Source organism: Lepus europaeus, chromosome 2, assembly GCF_033115175.1.
Source record: "Lepus europaeus isolate LE1 chromosome 2, mLepTim1.pri, whole genome shotgun sequence".
Taxonomy (NCBI): domain Eukaryota; kingdom Metazoa; phylum Chordata; class Mammalia; order Lagomorpha; family Leporidae; genus Lepus; species Lepus europaeus.
The window spans coordinates 139,212,334-139,228,819 of NC_084828.1; the positions used below are offsets into that span (position 1 = coordinate 139,212,334).

Consider the following 16,486-nt stretch of genomic DNA (forward strand, 5'->3'; position numbering starts at 1 on the left):
GCCACCCACATGGGAGAACATGGGTTCCTGGCTCCCAGCTTCATCGTGGCTCAGTCCTGATCATTAGGGACTTTTGGAGGCCAGCAAATGAGAACTCTATATAAATGTCTAACTGTCCATCTTTGTCTCTAAAATAGATGTTAAAAACAAAAATAGGAATAAAAACTATAGAGTTTATCTGGACGTCTAAAAACAAGACTAAGCGCCCCAAAAGAGATTTGGAGTCCTCATTCAACCGTTAGGAATCATCTATTTTTTTCCTATAGGAAAAACTCCCATGCAGATGGGAAATCTAAACCATTGTTCTATTCCTTAAAACTTTTTTAGTGTTCACTGCACTGTAGCTTCCTAGCATTATTATTTCCCTGCTTTGCAAACATTTTTCAGTTTTTAGCATACTCTGTTGAAGCAAATGAACAAAAAGAAGTCTATATCCATTACTACTAAGTATTTCATTTACAATTTTTAATTTTAATCCATAAAGCTAGATATAGTGATGCCTTGTTCTCAAGATCAAATGCCAAGCGGCCTTCAGCTTGGCATTGAAACATGGCTATGGATACAATGGCAACCTTAAGAAAAAAATATATATATATTGAGCTGTCACAAGCTAACATTATGGGCATTATTTCCCAAAAGAAACCAGCACAGATTAATAAATATTTAAGAGTACTAACTACTATCATTGGTTTTGATGATGGTTTTGGTCTATGATTAAGTAGTATATCAATTGCTCCCACCACTTCAGAATCGATTATATTGAGAAGTCTATAAATGATGAATATCTGACTTTCTCAAGTATCTTTCAAATCTGTACTGAATAAAGGAACAACTAGATTAAAACCAACAAAGTAGGGAAAAGGAAAAAAAATTGATAAAAGTCGACCGCTGAAAATATAAAATACCAGTATTACAAAAATCACTGTCAAAACACAGCAGTCTGAAGCCATTTAACGTAAAGACAAACACGTTAACAGTTTCAGACCACATGAAACGAAGTAAAATGACTACATTCTCAATGATTCCAACTTATGATGGTAAAGTTAAATTATATTCAGACACAAAACTTAGCAAAGAATAAAGAAAGATTTATATTAAATCTTTCAATGCTTAAAAGGATAAGCTTCAGCTATAAAAATATTCATTTATATAAAAATATCATATAAGCAAGGAGTTACCATTGCCTTATTCTATACAAATGATGTCTAATATATCAATAACAGTTCTGAAGGGAAAATGTTGCAAATTATTTTAAGAATATATAAAGATATACACAATGTCCTCACTAGTTTTGTTTCCCAATTTCTCATATATTTGACCACTTCTTGTTAATATCTCTTTAAGACACATACTCATATATTTCTAAGGACACTCCCTTTCTTCTCACTTCAGAATTTATCTGTTCAACAATTCCCATACTCTTTCCTCTAAGCTCGGAGTAAGAGGCTACTTATTTCCATTCCAAATCTAACTTTCTTAGTACTTCATTTAATGCTTAGTATTCTATCTAAAGCTACCTAATCTTCAAGACCCCAGTCCCTCATTCACAAAAATACCAATCTTTGCTCCCAGAATTTTAAATCCTGATTCCTTACTCTTGGCTACCTTGACTTGATCTGATCTTTCTCTTAGTATTCAAGTTTTTTTCTTCCTTTCACCATGTCAAACTTCTCAAATCAATGTGTATCATTTCTCTAATTATACTGGTGCCATGCTTTCAAAATCCAATGGACTTTTTAGTGTCATCAGTCTTCTACTGATTTCTAAGCAACATATTAAAACTATTCCTTTGGTTTTCACAATGCTTCAACATCCCAAAGGCCTCTGACTTCTTCAATCACCCGCTTTTTATCTCCTTTAATGAAACCTTTTCCTTCTAAGGCCCTTTATTAAATGTAGGGGCTTCCTAAGAATTAATCTGCACCAGCCCTTTGCTCTTCTCTGTGACTTCACCCACCCTCAGGACATTGCTCTTCAGCCCACATGTCTTGTCTACTGTAGTCTTTAGCTTCACCTCTCCCTAGGAATGAAGTCTTCATGAGTCACTGTCTGTTGGGGACTGCTGGATATCCCCCAGTCAACAAGATATCCTTTGCACGAAGTTTGACTTCTCTGTCGAATGCTGTCTTTTTCATCCTCCTCCCGGTTACCCAAGCTTAAGATTTCTGAAACACCTTGGACTCCTTCTCAATTCTCCCCTCCAGATTTAAATATTCACCAAGATTGGTCAATTCTTCCTTCATAACATGTTTTACATAAGCTGTTTTTCCCTCCTTAGAGACACTATTCTTTTCATAGCCACTTTTCTAGTTCATATCTGGATTACTACAAAAGCTACTCATACATCCCCATTTTTACTGAATTCAGCCTCCAGATTTATCTTTCTAAAATATATTCGACAAGTATCACATCATTTCTCAAAAGGTATTTAATGATACCTATCTATTATATAAAACCAAATTTCTAAGCCTGGCCTCCCAAGCCCTTTTCATCAGTTAACTGTGTTAGCTATTTTTCCTAATAATTGTCACTATTCAAATATATCGATTAAAAAGGTTTCAATTCACTGTCTCAAAAACATACATTTTCTGTGCCTTTGTTTACATCCTTCTCCGCAACTCCTGCTCCTAACCTATCTACACATCTTTGAGAGTACATTAGGGTAACAGGTGCACAAACTCTGGAGCCAGAACTTGGGTTCAAATTCTAGGTATGCTATTTATGGAGTTACTTTGGGAAAGCTATTTAACCTTTCTGTATCTGAGTTCCCTCCTCTATAAAATGTGGATAATAATACCTACCTCTTAAGGACTCTTAAGGACTAAGCAAGTGAATATATTCAAGGTTCCTGGCACCATAAATGTTAGAAATTATTAATATTTCAAGGCTGAGCTCAACTGACATTCTTCCAATAAAATTTTTTATAGCTCCACAGTGATCATGCTGTTTTTCTATAATTTGATAACACTCATAAAACATTTATATTGAACCACAAAGTCTAAGTACAATATAGCGTTTCTCAAAATTGGTACTATTGACATTGTGGGTCAGATTTTTTTTTTCCTTTTTCTTGCTGTGTGGTAGCTGTCTTGTATACTGTAGGATATTCAGCAATATCCCTCACCTCTACTCACTCAATACCAGCAGTAACTGTCCCCGCTCACCAAAGTGAAACCAAAACTTTCTCCATAATCAATGACCCTGGCAAACTTGTCTGGTTCAAAATCATCGACATAATATAATGCAAGACAAAATATATGAAAGCACAATGTAACTGTAAAGCAATATACAAGGGTCAAGCATTATTACCACCTAACATTCAGCAAATACACCTTTGTATTAGTGAATTGACTTGAATTCATATGTACTTTATTTACCCAATTCATTTTAAGATCCTTTCATACAGAACACGTTTTACTTATTTCCACAATCACACCCAACCAAAGGCCTTTGATATTTGTTGACTGATAGAATAAGATATAAACAATTCAAACAGAACACAGTGAGCTGGAAAGAGCATGGGATTTGCAGTCAGAAGATTAAGTTCACATCTTAGCTTTCTTCTTACTAATTTTAGAACTTTGGGCAATAATTAAAGTCTATGAGCCTCAGTTTTCTGACCGATAAAATGCTAACATCTATATAGGTTGATTATGATATTCAAATATAATCAAGAAAGTGGAAAAAAAAACATATATACCGCAGAACTATCATGTACATACAACCGTATGTGTAAACACACAAAATTATTCTACCATAATACCTCTTTTATCCAGAATCATCAGAAACTGAATTTCTTTACAACCTTATTTTTGAGGTAACTGAAGCTTATGCCTTTAAGTGTTTGAATTTTAAATTATTTTGACTGAAATAGTCTGCTTTCCAAACACACACACACACACACACGTGCACTAAGGTATTTCAAAAAGTTCATGGAAAATTGAAATAAAAAATAAGCTTATTTTGGTGCAAAACTTTTTGTAATCTATGCATAGTTTTCATAATACATATTTTTCTTAAACCTTTTTCAAGACCCTCATGCATTTTTTTCAAAATTTTTGCACCAAAATAAACATCTTTTTCCATTTTTCACAAACTTTTTAAAGAACCTTCATATATTCTTCTTTCTTCTAAATCAGTAAGTACTGAATATAATTTAACTTTTCCTTACAGATTCTGGCCCATTGTTATAAACCTTAATTACCATTCTAATATATAGCTCCCTCAGAGATGATTAGACGTGTAATGTGATTGACCTCTTTATTAAATATTGCCCTAGGTATCATGTCTCATTTTCTTCTACTGCAGCTCCAGAGCTTCTCCTGTTGCCCCTCTAATTCTCTACAGATTGGAAAACTAATTAATTAAGTTTATTATGATGGAACCTAAAATGAGAAAAAAAATAGACTCTGAAGTAAGGCTCCGGAAGTACTCCTAGAACTAAAATTCATATACTTAATTTGGAAAACTCATGGCAGCTACCTTGACTATCACAGGTATTTTTTATTTTTCAGTTTCCAGTTGTATTCTGGGTAGCTGAAGTTGCTAGGTAAGCATTCTCTCTTAACTTTAAGTATACTTATCTATGTGAGACAATACCATATGCTGTAATACATATACTCATATTAGAAATGTATATAGAACTACCCACTTATATTCACAAAATCTGCTGTGAGTGCTTCCTGATGCCACTTAAAATTATATACCTCATTAAGGGGAAAAAAAAATGAGCCAGAATTCATGACCTAGAAGTCCCATCATAAGCAAACCAAAAAAGAAAACCAATATTATTACTAAATTCTTTCAAGTTGTACATGCATGCTTGCTTTTCTATCTGAGTTGATAAGATAAACAGAAAGGTCTGTCTTTTCCAGTTAAAAAAATCATTCGTCTTTGACATAAGTAAACATTCAATTTCAAACAAAGACAAAAATTTAATAGAACTTGGAAGAAAACCAAAGTCAAACTGAAAATTGTTTTGTAAGTCAAGATTTTGTACACATGCCTATAAATAACACAGGCCCAGGAAAAATCTGTTCCCCTGAGAGTTCCAGAATATCTGTACTGCTTTTAGGCATATAACACAAATAATAATATAGATAATAAAAATAAAGTTATCTTCAATAAGTCATGATAACAGCATTACCAAATAACAAAAAAAGTAACAGTTGAAAGGAAAAAATTAATCAATTCAAATTATAATTTTTTAAAAAGTTTTTTTTTTTGGCTGGCCTTTAAAACTTTGGTGGCTTATAATCAAATAAAGGGTTAAATAGAGAGAAAAGCAAAAGAAAAAAAACTGGATGGAAGGAAGAAAACATGACATATCTAACATTTCTTAGAAGCTAGTGGATAAAATTATCTTGCCTTGTACCTGACAACCGTAGTCCAAAAGAAGCTGCAGTATATCCAAGTTTTCGTTTTCAATAGTTATGGTAACAGCATTTCTCCCAAGCACATCTACGCAATTTATGTTCAAGTCACCTGAACTGTTTTCCTCCAAAATCTTTTTAACCATATAATAGTCACCTAAATAACAATACACAAACATAATTTAACATCCATGACATATTACATAAGAATGACTGTAAAGACAAACTTAGTTTGTTGAATTAAAAGATTAAAAGCCTAAACTCATCTTGTATATGGAAATTTGCACGGAAAATGTGAACATTTCCTTGCGGCTTCTATCTTGATAAAATGTTATCAGCTGAAAACACAAAAAGCAAATAGAAATGGATGATTACAAGGAGAAAAACTTGTAGAAGATATTTAAAACAATTTAATAAAGTATGTCCAAAAGCACAGATCAAAAGCTAGAAAAAATAGGATAGGAGAAGCTTAATGGAATTAAATTCTGTATCTCAAATACATATACACATTTACTCATATAACATAATGGTTAAAAATGAGATCTAGTACCAAGTAGAGGATAATATAGAGCGGCTTTATAAGAGAAATATATGTTGGAAGAGCAGTGGATTGTGAATTTGTGAATATGTCTAGTATGAGGGAAGGATACCCAAAAATTATCTTTCCTCCCCACTCTCCCAACACACACATCATCATCACCAACTTCATTAACACCCTAGTAATGAAGCTATTTGGGGTAAATGATCAGGACACACTCTGTTCAGGAAACTCTAAGGCAGGCCTAGGATTATTGCTTGACCTGTCAGAAGAAGGCAGACTGTCTTATGAAGCTGTACCCCACCACAAAACATTTGTCCGTGTGGGAAAATGAAGATAATTATGGCAATAAGCAATTTTAAAAAGGGCACACTATATTTATTTGCTAACCAGATGGTGCTGGAATATGGGGAATAAGTCAAAAAATGCTAATTAAACAGAAAAAGAAAGCAAGTTCAAATATAAGATGATTACACCATTGTGACTTGCAAATACAGTTGTACCTTTGAAGACTAAGAAACAGGGAAAGAACAATCAGAATGGAAACTTGATAGAAAAAGAAATGACTTCATGCTACAAAAAATACTAAAATTGGACTAAATAAAATTTTGAAAGATTTTATTAAACTTTTAAATAAATTTGCTATTATTGTTAACCAATGGCCTTAGAGCCCCCACACGTTTTAAAAGAAACTGAATGGTAGGCCGGCACCGTGGCTCAACAGACTAATCCTCCGCCTTGCGGCGCCGGCACACCGGGTTCTAGTCCCGATCGGGGCACCGCATTCTGTCCCTGTTGCCCCTCTTCCAGGCCAGCTCTCTGCTGTGGCCAGGGAGTGCAGATGGAGGATGGCCCAAGTCCTTGGGCCCTGCACCCGCATGGGAGACCAGGAGAAGCACCTGGCTCCTGGCTTTGGATAAGCACGGTGCGCCAGCCGCAGCGGCCACTGCTGGGTGAACCAACGGAAAAGGAAGACCTTTCTCTTTGTCTCTCTCTCTCTCACTGTCCACTCTGCCTGTCAAAAAAAAAAAAAAAAAAAAAAAAAATCTTAAGAGAATGCTACCCATAAAAACTGCTATAATTTGTTATGATGTGTCTAGGTGAGGGCACTTATCCTCTTTGGGACTCACTAGGCTTTCTAAATGTAAGGATTTTTCCCTTCATTAATTCTCAATATTTCCAGCCATTATATCTTCAAGCATTGCTTCACCCTGTATTATTTTTTCTCCTACCAGAACTTCTATTAAACAGTTTTGTTATACCTTCTCATTCCAACTTCTGTGTCTCCCAGGATTTCTGAGTTTTCCTCGTTTCCTGGACTCAGGGTGATTTCTTCAGAATTTTGTTCCAATCACTTATTTCTCCTCTAATGCCCTCTGTTAATTAACTCACTGACTTATAAAAATTAAAGTATATATTTTTATATATTGCATTGAATTTTCTTCTAAATTTTATCTTTCATTTTCATATTTTAAGACTTTAGTCCCTTAAAGCATAATTATTTTATGGTCTCTATATGGTAATTAAATAATCTGTAGGTAGTATTAATTTGAATCCCAAGCTAACAAGAGCTAACACAAGGGGCTTGTGTTGTGGCACGAAAGGTTAAGGCACCACCTGTAATGCCAGCACTCCACATGAGCGCTGGTTCCATTCCCAGCTGCTTTCAATTCCTATCCATCTGCCTGCTAATGCACCTGGGAAAGCAGACGATGGCCCAAGCACATGGGCCCCTCCCACCCACAGGGGAGACCCAGATAGCGTTCCAGGATCCTGGCTTTGGCCTGGCCCAGCCCTGGTCGTTGTGGCCATTTGAAGAGTGAACTAGCAGATGGAAGCTGTCTGTCCCATTCTCTAAGTCTACCTTTCAAATAAATAAGCCTTAAAAAAAAAAAAAAAAAAGCCCCAAAATCATGGTTACATGTAAGTAAGGGTTTCTAATTATATGCAATCCAGAGTAAAACAAGCTTCTTTGAAGTCTCCCTCTTCTAGCGGATGGGTTCTTTTCCTGATCTACTCCTTTGCTGAAGATGAAATCCCTAAGGATCCTTGTTTCACATATAGATACTGGCTCCAACTCCACTTGGTGCTGACTCAAGGCCTTATATCATGCCTAGACAAGCAGTACACCCATTTATTCATGGAACAGCCATAGTGTCAGCTCACATACTCCTGTTTTTCAGGCTTTTCTTCACTTTGGATCCCAAGAGTTCCCCTTATTTCCTGAAAGCACAGATGTTCTTTTAGATATTTGTTATATTTTAGCTCTCACTTATAGGTGTTTTAAAGCAAAAGTTTCAAATACTGAACTACAAAGAACTATACAAATAAATTTTTATAAAATTTAAAATTTCAGGTAAAGGGAAACAGAACATATTGTAATATATGTTAAAAGTTCAGATTGCTAAAAGAACTGCATTGCAAAAATCAGATAACTCCAGATTTAAACTTTTGAATATTTCCATTGCAATCAGAGTTATACAACAAAAAAAAACTTTAAAAATCAAAACTAAATAAATAAGTTTAAGCCCTAAAAATAAAAAGCTCTGGGGCTGGTGCTGCAGGCAGTGGCTTTACCCACTATGCCACAGCACCATGGGCTAAAGCCCCAATCTGCAATGCCACCATCCATATGGGCACCAGTTCCAGTCCTGGCTGCTCCACTTCCCATTCAGCTCTCTGCTATAGCCTGAGAAAGCAGAAGATGGCCCAAGTGCTTGGGTCCCTGCACCCGTGTGGGAGACCCAGAAGAGGCTCCTGGCTCCTGATCGGCTCAGCTCTGGCATTATGGACATTTGGGGAGTGAATCAGCAGATGGAAGACTTCCCTCTCTCTCCCTTCCTCCCTCCCTCCCTTTCTCTCATTCTTTCTCTCTGCTTTTGACTCTCTGTAACTCTTTCAAGTAAATAAATAAATCTTAAAAAAAAAAATAGGCCGGCGCTGTGGCTCCCTTGGCTAATCCTCCGCCTGCGGCGCTGGCACCCCAGGTTCTAGTCCCAGTTGCTCCTCTTCCAGTCCAGCTCTCTGCTGTAGCCCAGGAGGGCAGTGAAGGATGGCCCAAGTCCTTGGGCCCCTGTACCTGCATGGGAGACCAGGAGGAAGCACCTGGCTCCTGGCTTCGGATCGGCACAGCTCCAGCCGTAGTGGCCATTTGGGGGAATGAGCCAACGGAAGGAAGACCTATCTCTCTCTAGAATAAAAAAAACAAAATGTTCTGGGGCCGGTTCCGTGGCGTAGTGAGTAAAGCTGCCACCTGCAGTGCCAGAATTCCATATGGGCACTGGTTCAAGTTCCAGCTGCTCCACTTCCAATCCAGCTCCCTACTAATGAGCCTGGGAAAGCACTGAAAGTTGGTCCAAGTCGTTGAGTCTTTGAACCCACGTGGGAGACAAGGAAGAAGCTCCTGGCTCCTGGTTTCAGACTGACCCAGCTCCGACCATTGCAGCCATTTGGGAAGTGAACTAGCAGATGAAGACCTCTCTCTCTGCCTCTGCCACTCTAACTCTGCCTTTCAAATAAATAAATTTTTTAAAAAGTAAAAATAAGAAAGTTCTATCCTGCCACAGCTAACACTCACACAAAAGAATGAGCTAAAACTATAGATGTTATAGGAAAGCTACAGTGGTTGCTAAGCATCTCACTGAAATTTATATTTTCAAGTCACTTAAGATAATGTGCTATATCCAAAAAGGACATAGCAATCTTAATTTTTAGGAAGAGTGAATATGCAAAAGCATTTGAGGAATGAACCAACAGATAGGAGAGATGGGAGTTCTCTATCTCTGTCTCTCTCTACCTTGGAAAAACAGATTTTTTTTTTTTTTTTTGGACAGGCAGAGTAGATAGTGAGAGAGAGAGAGAGACAGAGAGAAAGGTCTTCCTTTTTGCCGTTGGTTTACCCTCCAATGGCCGCTGCGGCCGGCGCATCACGCTGATCCAAAGCCAGGAGCCAGGTGCTTCTCCTGGTCTCCCATGCGGGTGCAGGGCCCAAGGACTTGGGCCATCCTCCACTGCCTTCCCGGGCCATAGCAGAGAGCTGGACTGGAAGAGGGGCAACCGGGACAGAATCCGGCGCCCCAACCGGGACTAGAACCCGGTGTGCTGGCACCGCAAGGCGGAGGATTAGCCTGTTAAGCCACGGTGCCGGCCAGATTTTTTTTTTTTTAAAGTCACTACTTATCACCTCTTAGTGATGATTTCTGAACTTATTACCTTTTAAACTACTCATCCTACACACTAGATTTCTCAATATCATTAAATTTGATGAAGTCAACTAAGAAATATTTATAGCAAGAAGAATTCTTCCTAGGTTAAAACAATACCTATATAATAAAATTTAAACTTTTAATACTCTTCCTCTATGGTTGTAATACATAAGGTACAGGGATTTGGCTTGAGTTAACTTTTTTTAATTGCCCACATAAAAGACTGACTTTGAACTAGAAATATCCCATATTCCAAATCACACACAGGCTATGTAAGTTAAATTGAATATTTGCTTCAAACTGATTTTACACAAACATACTTCTCCTTACTGTCCCTCAGTAGAGTATAAAAGAGTTTCTTCTGATGGCTCAAGTACTTAAGTCTCTGCCACTCAAGTAAGAAACCAGCATGGAGTTCCTGGCTCCTGGTTTCAGCATGGCCCCACCCTGACTTGTGGGCATTTGGACAAACCAGTAGATGGAATATACATTTCGTCTCTTTCCAATAAGTGAAAATTAATACACATAAAAGAGACAGCACACATCTTCATTATGGAATAAGACCCTAAGATATGGATATAGTCAGTTATGTCTTGATAGAGCACTTTTCCAGGGCCTGATCACAATTCAGGACTTCATAGTATATTTGGTTGATTTGTAGAAAAGAACAAAGTAATAATAATAAAGAAAACTATGTGGTATCATTATAAAGAAATGCCAATACTGTAGAGCTGTGAGGCAACCAGCTGTTCAATGACTGGTCTGTTAAATTGTCCACCAAGAGTCTGGGGATTTACAAGTCATGTTTTGTTAAGGTATCTATGAATCATTCGTTCCCTACAACATTTCTCAGCTAGTACATTTTAAAACTTCAGTCATTTGAAAAGCTTTCCTGTACAAGGTTCTTAAGTGTCCTGCCTAATGACAACTTGTGAAATGTCTATACAATGTTGCCTGTGGTACTCATCTCTACCTCTCCTTTCTGTGAAGGTTCCTCCTTCATCTACATTAGGTACCCCAGCCAATATAAAACAGCAATATCCAGCACTCTGCATCCATTTTTCTCTTCCCACCACCATTTTCTCCAACCCCATACACTTCAAAATCTCTCCTCCAAGAAGAAAAAAAAAGTCCATTAAATATATTAAGGTGTTGATAACACAGTGGCTTAATACCACTTTTCCCAGAACTGTTACACATTTTAAAAGTATTCCTAGCCCAAAGGTACACAAAGTTTATGCAGGAATTCAGTCATCAAAGCATCCTTCCCTGTAAGGCAGCAAATCAAATCACAAAAGAGACAAAGGATACTGACATTAAACTGAACACAGAGACAATGGGCAAACTCTGCCCTCTCCATCCCTCTCCTGACCTCATGCTGAAAGTTCAAGAAAGCATTGCTGACTAACTTTCCCAAAGATGCTCTCCAAGGGGGCAGACACTGTGGGGTAGGATAAAGCTGCTGCCTGCAACACCTGCATCCTGGCTGCTCCACTTTCAATCCAGCTCCCTGCTGGTGCACCTGGGAAAGCAGAAGATGATGATCCAAGTGCTTGGGCCGCTGCACTCATGTGGAACACCCAGAAGAAGCTTCTGGCTCTTGGCTGTTGCAGCCATTTGAGGAGTGAACCTGTGAATGGAAGATCTGTTTCTGCCTCTCTCCCCTACTTTCTCTTTCTGTAATTCTGTCTTGCAAAATAAATCTTTAAAAAATAAATTTTAAAGAAAGATGCTCTTCATGGGGAATAGATGGAATCCTTGAATTTTTTTTTTACGCAAGAACTGTTGACTGATCAGCAGCAAATTATTGACCTTATGCAGGTTTGTGTTCACAAATATATATTCAAAGCTACCATCTACTCAACAATTACTTTAAAAGAAAAACTAACTTAGAATAGGTGCTTCATACATAAACTTATTACCATATTTACCCTTTCTCCAATCAGCATGCCTGTAAGATAACACAGGCTCCCACAATAAGAGGCACATTATCACACTAACCCTCAATGAGGGAGGCAAAAGATGATATATCACTTAATATTTCATGAAACAGGCCGGCACAGCGGCTCACTAGGCTAATCCTCCACCTGCCATGCCGGCACCCCGGGTTCTAGTCCCGGTTGCTCCTCTTCTAGTCCAGTCTCTGCTGTGGCCTGGGAGTGCAGTGGAGGATGGCCCAGGTCCTTGGCCCCTGCACCCGCATGGGAGACCAGGAGGAAGCACCTGGCTCCCGGCTTCAGATTGGCGCAGTGTGCCAGCCGCAATGCACCAGCCATAGTGGCCACTTGGGGGTGAACCAACAGAAAAAGGAAGACCTGTCTATCTCTCACTGTCTAACTCTGCCTGTCCAAAAAACAATATATATATATATATATATATTTCATGAAAAACACATTCATAGTCAGCACTTGTTTCAATTAATCTTTACTTCTGAATTAGAGCACTCTATGTTGGAAAAGAATATGACAGGTGGATGTTTGGTCCAACAGTGTCTTTGGATGCCAGCATCTCACATACCCTGGCAGGCAGTAACCATGCCTCAAGACTTAGGTCCCTGCCACCCATGTGGGAAGACTCAGACTATAATTCTGGGCTCACAGCTTCAGTCTGGCCCAGCCCAGGCTGTTGCAGGTATTTGAGGAGTGAACCAGCAGATAGAAAATAGCTGGCATGTTCTCTCTCATGCTCTCTCTTGTGTTCTCTCTCCCATCCCTAAATGCCTTTCAAATAAAATGAAAATACACAATTAAAAAAAAAAAAAAAAGAATGAGCAGAATTTTATTGGGGTGGGAGTCACTACATTTAAGCTTTTAACACTAGAATATGAACTATCAAAATTTTTCTTCTAAATTTTATACAAAGGATCCAGCGTTACCTTGAAATCACCCTGACCCACTCTGAAGAACCATAATAGCCATTACTAAGTGTCTACTACTCAGATCAGCAGTTGCTTATATGGATGAGTTCCATCTGAAAGTCAGCCAGTACAAACCATAATTTTTTTTCCTTTTCTTTCCTACATTTTTGTTTATTCCTTAATCCATACACACCTTACAAAGGGCCACTCATCTACTAACATACACATAACCACAATTTCTGCTTTAGGAATTCCCAAGTTCTCAGTAAGTGGAACATGTTATCAATACTTCACATACATACAGCAATACTGCTAAATGGAAAGGAAGAGATGGTCTAAAACATCATAAGTGGTCTAGAGACCATTTGCTCTGGTGCTACTTTAATACCATGTTTTTCACCTTTATTGGATAAGTGTAATAAAAAGCAAATTTAAGGACAGATATTGTGGCACAGCAGGTTAAGCCACCAGTTGGTTAATGTGGTTTAATCCTGCATCCTATTATCAGAGTGCCACTCTGCTTCCAATGCAGCTTCCTGCTAATACACCCGGGAAGACTTTGGGACCTTGTCACCCACATGGCAGACCCAGACTGAGTTGCAGAAACTAGGGGATGGACCATGGGATGAAAGATGTGTCTGTCTTACCCTCTCTGTCAAAATGCCACTCAATAAAAAATTAAACATACGTGGAAAATAATTTTAATTTCCAACCAAAAAGTAGAAACATAGATGTGTATTCTCTGACACAAGTGATTTTCAATCATTTGCCTATGATCAAATCAACAGAACACTGGAGATAGAGAGAGAAAGAGAAAGAGAGAAGGAGAGAGAAAGAGAGAGAGAGAAAGAGACAGAGAGAGAGACAGAGGAAGAAAGAGAGGAAGGAAGAGAGGAAGGAAGGAAAGGTTAGTTGTAAGGATCACATGCAGTCATCTACACAAAGCATGGGCACTCTACCAATAGCGGAGTAAACGTTTGTCATTTGGTCTCAAGAAGGCTCCAATGTAATAGAAGGAGCTATACGTTCAAGAAACTTTTCACTTTTAGATTTGCTTTAAGTAACACTAAAAAGCAGACACTAAAAAGGTTAAACAATATTAGTTAATACAAACATGTAAACAAAGAATCCTCTGACACTTATTTTAATTGTAAATTTGCACCATAAGTATATGTAAAAAATATGCCATTTTTCTAAATCTAACTCAAGAATTTGTTTCAATATACCTGAAACACACAAAATACCTATTTTATCTCATTTATTTTTAAAAATTTCAACTTACGTACTGGGAAAAGCAAGTAGTTTCCAAGCCACTCCTAAGAGTCAAATCTTTCTAAAGATCTTAATGCCATAAAATAGGAAACTAACAGAGTATCAGGCTGTTTCAATTGATACTACTAGACAGACTATAACACAATCATGAATTAGAACTCTTTTCTTGGAGACACCATGCAATAGTCCTAAATATATACACCACACAAGTACCAACTCCATTTCATTGGGACAATTTTCTGTCCTCAGTTTGACAGAAATATATCCTGTTCCCTTTCGTGAAATACTTTGCCTAAAGTAATCACAGCAGAGAGGGAGAGGCAAATGCAGCAGCCACTTACCATAATACAACACAATCTTTCCCCTCCACTTCAAGAGAATTTTAGAGGGCAGAGAATCACAGAAGTCACTCCAACAATACAGGGTAATTTTATTTAGCCTATAGATTCTAATTTTTGAAACATTATAATTTCTTTACATTTCCAAGACTACTCAAAATTGTGCCTACAGCGGACCTGCTTTCACATTATCTAATACTGTTACATAAGAACATTAAGTGTCTGACAACAGACACAGGTGGTCCTTGTTAATGTCAATGTGTTCTCAAAAATTTCTGTAAATAAAATCCTACGTCAAAAGCAGTAAGAGAGATTAGGGAGGCTATCCTTCATTCAAAACTTAAAATACGGACAAAAAAATACTCTAATTTTTACACTGTGCAACTGGCCTTTTATGTTTTGAAAATTTGTATGGTTCTAACAGTTTTCCCAAGTGAACATGGCCACTGACTAGCAAGCCACACAAATTTAGGAATGGAAGATTTTCAGTAATTTTTTTTTCGTAGGAAATTAAAGCAGTCTTAGGGTAATCAATTTCCTATTCTTAAAAGTATACTTAGGGCCAGCACTGTGGCATAGTAGGTAAAGCCGCTAGTTGCAGTGCTGGCATCCCATGTGAGTCCTGGCTGCTCCACTTCCCATCCAGCTCTCTGCTATGGCCAGGGAAAGCAGTGGAAGATGGCCCAGGTCCTTGGGCCCCTGCATCAGCCTGGGAGCCCCGGAAGAAGCTCCTGGCTCCGGGCTTTCAGTACGCCCAGGTCCAGCCCTTGCGGCCTTTTGGGGAGTCAACCAGCTTGTGGAAGACCCCTCTCTCTCACTGTCTCTGCCTCCCTGTAACTCTGCCTTTCAAATAAAGAAATCTTAGAAAGTATACTTGCATTAAAAGACTTAAAGACAGCCACAAAAATACTTAACTCATAAATTTTTTTAAAATGGAAAATAAATTTCTCATTTTTTTTTTTTTGCCATATAATTATTTTTCACTACCTTTATCTCCTACAGGATATGGCGCTACACGCTTTTCTCTACCAAAAAAAAAAAAAAAAAAAAAAAAAGCACTAGTAGTCAAGACTGTTTGAGAAGTTTGGATAAAGTTTTAGGATCTAAGGCAGAACTTCTCCAGGCCTTTTTATCCTGCGTCTCACCCGGGCTATTCAGATACTTAACTCCACTCACAGGTACCGGCCAAGGCAGTGCACCTGAGCTAAATCATGCACTAAAGGTGGGGTTCCTGTTAACATAAACTCAAGCCAGCTGAGAGCCCATAAATACAAGGAATTTAAAGCAAGGTCACACTGGAATGTTCTGACGGCAAGGTCCGAAACTAGCCAATAAACACACCAAACGGAAAGAACGGAGGCCCTAAGCAGACCAGGTCGTTCACGCTGTCAGAAGGGATGCGGCTACAACGCTGGGCTCCAGGCCCGGGACAGCATCCCGACAGCGGAGCCCAGGGAGGCGGCCGCGGGCAAGGCCGCCGCCGCAGGTGCCGCGCTGAGGGCGCACCCCCGGCCGCGAACTCCAGGGCACCGGAGCTGCGGGGCGGCGCTGCGGGGGAGGACGCGGGGCTGCCCCGGAGTAAGCTGAGGCCAGAGTGAGGACCGAGGGTCTGGAGGGCAGGGGCGTCCAGAGGAGGGGAGAGGGGCCTAGCTCTCACCCTTGTCGCACGCCAGCAAGAAAAGCTTCTCATTCAGGGTGTTCTCCTCCTTCACCTCCCGCACATCCTTCAGCGCCATCACCTCATTCGGCGACGAAGAGGATGGGGAGGAAGGCAGGGAGGAGGAGGAGGCGCCCGAGAGGTCCGTGGTCGGGTACAGGGCCGCCATCATCGCAGCCCATGAGGGGGGCAGGCCCGGAGACGGGGGCGGGGCGCCCACCGGCCCCGACCCCGGCCCCAGCCCCGC

At 39.1% G+C, this 16,486-nt stretch overlaps 1 protein-coding gene across 6 annotated transcripts in view; it reads right to left on the bottom strand.

Annotated features, from left to right (window-relative positions):
* The window catches only part of TRPC1 (transient receptor potential cation channel subfamily C member 1), a 92,386-nt gene extending 75,900 nt beyond the window's left edge, over positions 1-16,486 (bottom strand). Inside the window, exons 1-2 of one of the 6 annotated variants that reach the window (XM_062213647.1) lie at positions 16,240-16,486; positions 5,375-5,529 (exon numbers count right to left, since the gene is read on the bottom strand). In XM_062213647.1, the coding sequence (XP_062069631.1) occupies positions 5,375-5,529; positions 16,240-16,411 (327 nt within the window). In that variant the 5' untranslated portion in view covers positions 16,412-16,486. Of the gene's footprint in view, positions 1-5,374; positions 5,530-16,239 lie in introns of those variants that run through there. The other 5 variants (XM_062213654.1, XM_062213640.1, XM_062213689.1 and 2 more) reach the window with 5 other exon arrangements.